Source organism: Ictalurus punctatus, chromosome 22 (assembly GCF_001660625.3).
Source record: "Ictalurus punctatus breed USDA103 chromosome 22, Coco_2.0, whole genome shotgun sequence".
NCBI lineage: Eukaryota > Metazoa > Chordata > Actinopteri > Siluriformes > Ictaluridae > Ictalurus > Ictalurus punctatus.
In genome coordinates, this window is record NC_030437.2 from 6268797 (window position 1) to 6276296 (window position 7500).

General features: G+C 39.4%; 1 protein-coding gene across 5 annotated transcripts in view; it reads left to right on the plus strand.

The window, feature by feature from the left end:
• The window catches only part of LOC108256036 (uncharacterized), an 82826-nt gene that overhangs the window by 17704 nt on the left and 57622 nt on the right, over positions 1 to 7500 (plus strand). For all 5 annotated transcript variants that reach the window (XM_017452514.3, XM_053674555.1, XM_017452515.3 and 2 more), the window contains one exon: positions 1771 to 1888. In XM_017452514.3, the coding sequence (XP_017308003.1) occupies positions 1771 to 1888 (118 nt within the window). The remainder of the gene's footprint in view (positions 1 to 1770; positions 1889 to 7500) is intronic.

The window sequence follows — 7500 nt, forward strand, 5'->3', positions numbered from 1 at the left end:
AAAAAAACCAACCTCCTGTTAGTCTCACATTCACTCACCACAAACAAAAGCATTTCTACTCCATCACTGAACATCAAACTGGTATTGTTATTATTAAAAACCTAAAAAAAAAAAATTCATCACCATACCTACGATATCTCAGAAAAGTGTATCACGTAATCATTTATCACAATATCGATATTCTGTCTACATCACCCATCCCCACCTCCAAAGTGATGTCATTAGTCAGTAATAGAACAGATTTTTCTGGCTCACGTGAAGAAAAGCAGCAAATATCATGTTTAACATGGTTTTAATAACTGGTATTAACAATAAGAATGCTAAACATGATTTGAATGTATTTACAGAAATAAACCGTATACCCAATAATAATGAAGCAGTGTTCATTCAGTGTTGGATTAGTTTGCTAAGCAGTCAAAGATTGAAAGATGAGAAAAAGTGTCACCTGGTCTTTTTCTAATCATCAACACTGTCTAATTTTGTTAAGCCTGTGCCCACTGTAGCCTCAGATTCCTGTTCTGGACTGACAGGAGTGGAACCTGATGTGGCCTTTTCCTGTTGTATCTCTTCTGCCTTAAGGTTTGATGTGTTGTGCATTCTGAGACGCTTTTCTACTCACTACATTTGTAAAGAGTGGTGATTTGAGTTACCATAGCCTTCCTGTCGGTTCGAACCAGTCTGGCCGTTCTCCTCTAACCTCTCTCATCAACAAGGTGTTTCCACCCACAGAACTGTTGCTCACCGGATGCTTTTTGCACCATTGTGTGTGAACTCTAGAGACGGGTATGTGTGGAAAATCCCAGGAGATCAGTAGTTTTTCAAAATACTCAAACCAGCCCATCTGGCATCAACAACCACGCCCCGGTTAAAGTCATGTTTGATGTGGACATTAACTGAAGCTCTTGACTTGTATCTGCATGATATTCTGCATTACGCTGCTGCCACGTGATTGGCTGATTGGATAACTGAATGTATGCACAGGTGTTCCTATTAAAGTGACAGGTATGTGTATTATGTGAAGTTCAGTTTAGTTTTGTTAGTTGTTCAAGATGATAATATATACATTTTTGGCCACTTCTAGACAGAATTTCTAAATTTTCTCACCTCGCCCACTCCCATGTGCACCTACTGTGCGTCATTGCTTCAGCAGAAGCTGCAGCCATATGCAGGACACCACACAGGACTGATAAGGCTTTGCTTCATCCGGGTTACTGATCTCAGATCAGCTCTGCCTGCACAGATCCCACCCAGGCAAAACATCCAGCCCTCCTCAGATCAGCTAAAGAGATCAGGCCAGTGTGAGCCAAGTAGGGTCTCTGGATCTGTACTGCGGGGGCTGAAGTGATACAATGTAGTTAATCAGCTCAGCTTGCCGCCTCTAAGTGCCTGTTATTGGGGCCTCTGATCCAATAAAGGCCGGGATTATGGCACTTTGCTCTCACGTAATTTCATTTGGTTACATCCCGCAAAAGCACATTCGTATCTCCTGTCCCTGCTGACAGCTCGACGATCAACAGCAACAAGCCGAGAAACGAGCTGGCCTCACAAGGATGACGACGTCCTTGACATGTAATTCTGACATGCTACGTCGAGGCGTTTGATTGTTCTTTATGAGTCGGCTGAGATGACTTTCCCTCTTTGCCTGCAGAGCAGAGGCTGTCATCATGACGAGACTCTAGAGTTAATGATATTATCTTTCATTTACCTGCTGCAATATATCTTTATTACTGGCAATTATAGAACTAATGAAATATTTGTTTGTGTGCTCAGGTCGCTGCTGTGCTCCGGGGATCCTGCTGCTGCTGACGTGGTGATCACTCGGACAGAGCTCACGCAGCTTACAGAAAGGTGTGAGGATGTGAGACAAAAGCTGCACAGAAATAATAAGGTAAAGAATGTTAGGAATCAAACACGTTGGGTGTGCGTATCGGAAAATAATCAGTGATGGGGTGGTGTTCTGCGGCTCGACCAGAAACAGAGTTACAGAGTGTTACTACTCCGAGGTTTATTATTCTTTTCCTGTAGCAGCACATCTGAAGTGTTTTATTCTGTTTATACCAATAACAATGACTTTTTTTTGTTATTTAATGAATGGTATATTGGTCTTTTTATTCATTTTTAGTTTAATGTCTGTGAAACAAGTTAGTTCCTTTTAGCACTTATGTTATAGCAGCTATAAACAGTCATTCCCACACCAGCCTCTCCTTTTTTTCTCTCTCTTGAAGTTGGAAAACAAAACCATGGCCTACAAACCTAATAACCTTTTCTGTGGCTAATAACTTACTGATTGTGATAAAGTGCTTGTTTTAAACACCTGAAAATCCTCCAAAAATATTAAAGTGCACCTATGGTTATTCAAATATTACATTTCATATAGTGTGTTATAGAGCTGTCTGTGAATGTAAAAACTCTGCAAAGTTTCAAAAATCATAGCGCACGTCAAACAGAGTTATTGACTCCCAAAAGAAGGAAGCGATTCTGAACAGCTGAAATGAGTCGTTAGTGATTCCAGACTTTACTTCCTGTACTAACATACGTAGGTTTGTAACAAAAAGCCCCGCCTCTGGTCTTCATTGGCTGCTTGCTGACAGCGGTAGACCAATCACAACAGATTGGGACATCTGACCAATCAGAGCAGACTATTCTCTCTGAAAGGAGTTTATAATGAATCCTTTAGAACGGATCATTGAACCAGTCGTTTGTGACGGGGGGGTGTTAGGTGATGCTGCAGTTTAAATTATGAGCACGTTAAAGTGTTTTTTGACCTCGGATGCATGTAAATCTATTGTATGAGACCTTTAAAACAAAATTAGGCACGTTTCAAAACCATAATAGGTGCACTTTAAATATCTGCCTCCTTATTGAAAAACTCAGCGTATCAGCAAGTACATGTTTTCTCATGTTAAAAAAAAAAACACATTTCTTCTTATTATTATTTATTATTAACCATCGGTATATCAGTAAACAGTAGCTGCTAATGTGTTACTTTTGTTCTATCAAATCTTGCCTAAAAGTCCTGTTTACAATTATTCCTGACTGTTATGCTAGGATTTGTTTCACTGTTTTGCTATGGTTGCTATGGTGATATGGTTTTAGAACAATCCAATCAGTGAGCTCCTAATGGACATCCAGTCATTTATCAAAGCATGCAAGCTTTATGAACTGCAGGCTCTGAGCATCTGTTTGAGCTTGAGTAAAGGACTCTCTGATTCCGAGTGCGTGTTTGGGGAAGCTTAATATCATCGCAGGTTTGTTTTCACACACACGAATTCCTTCGGAGCTGCGGATTGATGAGATAATCTGCAGTGTGCGAAATCTTTGCAAGCGTTTGACACTGATTAGCGGTTCAGGTGAAGCATTTCTGTCAAAGCTGCTTGTTTTGAAATTCCTTCTTACTCCATTTGGCTAGAAGTCATCCTGTTTTATCTGCAGACCCAACATGCCTTTCTGCACCATTGTAAAGCCTGAAATGGGAAGTAACATCACGGTACTTGCAGTCATGAAAGAAACTCTGAAAGAAGACTGTTTTTACGTGGAGCAGAGATGCATTCAAGGGTTGGAAAACAACTTGAACAAACATCTCGCACGTTGAAAAACAAGTTTAAACAACGAGGTCTTGAGTGGTGTTTTAAAATCTTTTTGGTCCTTCACATGTATTTTCCCTGGTACTGCAAGCTAGGAACGAGCTGAGAATACAGTATTTTGCATTGTCATTTTGTGATAATGCCCTGATATACCTTCTATCACTGTTTAGATCATGAAATGATTTAAAAATTCCATCTAGCATTCAAAAGGGTTTGTTCCTTAAAGGAAAAACCCACCCTGACATGACATGACTAACATGTGATGCTTAATAGCATCCAAGATTTATTATGTAATGAAACAGAGTTCACTACTTTTTTTAGTTTAAACTTCTTTCATTGACATGCTGGTTTATTTTCACTTTACCTACATTACCTACAATGCCAATATTCTACGTGACAGTATTGGTGTCAAAAGTATAATGTGGCCTTTATATTCTTGGGTGTTACCAGTGGTTTGCATCTTGAGGGGAAACCGTCTGTATTTACATTCATGAAGGCGTCTCTTGATTGTGGACTTTGACACTCCTCCAGAGTGTTCTTGTCTTGCCTAGGTGTTGTGAAGGGTTTTTCTTCAACAAGGGAATAATTCTGCAATCATCCACTTTGGTTGACTTCTGTGGTCTTTTTCTCCAAGCCTTTTGGTGTTGGTGAACTCGCCATTGCATTCCTTCTTTTTAAGAATGTTTATTTGGCCACTCTTCAATTTTCTGCTATCTCTCTGATAGGTCTGTTTTTGTTTTTTCAGCCTAATGAGAGCCTCCTTCACTTGCATCGACACCTCTTTGGACTGCATATTGAGAGTTCTCATGAGCAGTTACCAAGTGCAAATTCAACACTGAATCAACTCCAGAGCTTTTATCTCCTTAATTTGTCACGAAATAATGCTACACTAGCCACACCTGGCCATGAAACTGCTTGGATGTAATTGGATGTAATGGCTATAATTCCTAAATGAATATTTTTGTTAAACTCCTTGAATTATAGCTGAAAGTGTACGCTTCAATCACATCTTGATTGCTTCATTTCAAATCCATTTTGGTGGTGTACAGAGGCAAAATTACCAAAATTCGGTCACTGTCCAAATACTTATGGACCTGACTGCATTGCAAGTGCTCCTGAAAAAGTATTTGATTTCTTCTGTTTTTGTGTATATTTCATACTAAATTGTTTCAGAAATGAAAACAAAATATAAGATAAAGCAAAGGCAACGTAAGTAAACACAAAATACAGATTTTAAACGATAATGTTATTTATTGAAGCAGAAAAATGATCCAATACCAACTGGGTCTGTGTGAAAATGTATAGTTGCTAAAGTGTATAGTTACTACCGAATAGTTACTAATTCCCCAAATCTATGAAACTACAGTTATAATGGGGTTCAGCTGGACTAGACACAACCAGGCCTGATTACTGCAAACACTGTTTTTCAACAGCATGAAGTTGGTTAAAAGGTCTTACCCAGTAACACACTCTGCCAAAATGGAAAGAAATTCCAGAACCGATGAGGAAGAAGGTGATTGAAATACATCAGTCTGGGTTAGGGTTAGAAATTGTTACAAAGCTTTGTCAAAGGCTCTGGGACTCCATTATTTCCAAATGGAAAAACTCTGCACAGTAGTGAACCTTCCCAGAAGTGTCCAACCTTCCAAAATTCCTCCAAGAGCACAGCAGCTACTCATCCAGGAAGTCACAAAAGAGCCAAGAACAACATCAAAGGAGCCACAGGCCTCTCGTGCATCAATAAAGGTCACTGTTCATGACTCCACTATCAGAAAGACACTGGGGGAAAATGGCATCCATGGAAGAGTGGTGAGGTGAAAACCACTGCTGACCCAGAAGAACATTAAGGCTCGTCTGAATTTCGCCAAAACACACCTTGATGATCCTCAAACCTTTTGGGAGAATGTTCTGTGGACTGATGAGTCGAAAGTGGAACTGTTAGGAAGACAGTGGTCCTGTTACATCTGGCATAAACCAAACACAGAATTCCACAAAAAGATCATCATACCTATAGTCAAGCATGGTGGTGGAAGTGTGATGGTGTGGGGATGCTCTGCTGCTTCAGGGCCTGGGCCACTTACAATAGTTGAGGGAAACATGAATTCTTCTCTCTACCAGAAAATCCTAAAGGAGAATATCCGGTCTTCAGTCCATAAGATGAAATTCAAGCTTAACTGGATTATTCAGCAAGACAATGATCCTAAGCATAGGAGTAAATCCTAGTCCTAGAAGTAAGTGAAAGACTGATCTCCAGTTATCAGAAGTGTTTGGCAGTTACTGGTGCTAAAGTTTGCACAACCAGATTAAGTTTAAGAGATCAGTTATAGTTTTTCACATGGGTGATAGCTGTTGGATAACTTTTTTTTTGCTTCAATAAAAAAAAGAAACAAATAAAACCCGTATTGTGTGTTTACTCAAGTTGCCTTTGTTTTATGTTGTATAAAATACTTTTTTCACAGCACTGTACATGCATCATGTTTAATATGTTTCAGGATAGAGCTTTCCTTTAAACATTGGAGCAAGAATATTGTTTCTCATTTAGGAAAGCTTTCAAGTAGATTCTCTTTAGAAAGAAAGACCATTAGATGTACAAGATACAAAAATAAGTAAGCATCACCCCCCCCCCCCCCCCATTTCAGATTAGATGAGCTTTAGGGTATTGGTGACAAGTTAATCTTTATTAAATCCTCATTAATGCATTTAATATAGGAATATCTCGCCTAACATACATAACAATGAGATGTTTACTTTTGTTTATAGTATATTCTTGCCAGTAATAATCATGTTATAAATATCAAATACTATTACTGAACTAATTAGACATTAGTGTGTCCCGCTTCTGAACTGTAAACAGAGACTAAGGAAAGGATTTGTAGCCAGTTTCATATCCGAGATAGAACCTGATACAACAGGCATCTATGTATAAACTACAAATCTATCATCCAAGAACACAACCTCAACACCACTACCACCACAGACGGAACTCCTACCACCTGAAGTCGTGCGAACAGTAGCACAATGAGGTAGATTTGTCCTCCTGACTGATCTAGAACCTGTTCATCATCTGCTATCAGGTCTCTTCAGCGTCTTTCCCGTCACTTTCCATTGTTGAACATACACCGAAATACAATGTCTATCCTTCTTGCGCTCCCTCCCTCTCTCCCCAGATAATAACATGCCACAATGATAGAAAGTCCTGTTAAATAATAGGCATGGTGTTATTACATGCTCTGTCATTTATGTGCTTCAGGGGAGGATATTCTGTATACCTGTCATCATAAAAGAATGGCGACGGCCCAAGAGGTTTCTTTCTCTTTTTTTTTTTGTTTTGTTTTGTTCTCTGAACATGTCAGAGAAGCAACTTGTCAGCGGAGATGTTCTTCTTGTCCTCGCTCTCACACTTCTTTTATTGTCTTGCTTTCCATTCTCTTCCCAATGGGACCATGGAGACACAGAGTGCAGTTGCAAATAAAAGAGAAGGGAGAGCTTTTTGAAGTTAATCTTCATTCAGGTGCTTCGTGTTCACATGGAAACTGTTAGCTAGAGCAAAAGCATGTTTGCTAAGCATTCTTTGTTTATGCGTTTCTTTGAGACGTGCATATGGTGTGTGTGCGCGTGTTTTGAGGTGCCATATTGTTCATATTGAGCTGATTTCTACTAATCAGCGTTGTTTATGGACGTTGAACTTACCAGGTGAGGAGAAAGAATGACGTTTTTAACATAAGGTGTTCTTGTTTTTTTTCAGATGGAGAGCAGAAGCAGGTCTTATTGCTCACATATTTGCTCTGAAACCCTAAATGAATATGCTGCGATACTCCTGATACTCTTTATTTATTGAAAAGAAACCTCCAGCCTGAAACCCATTAAGTACGTCTGGTCCATGTTGAAATGACGAGCACGATTACGTTGATGGTCG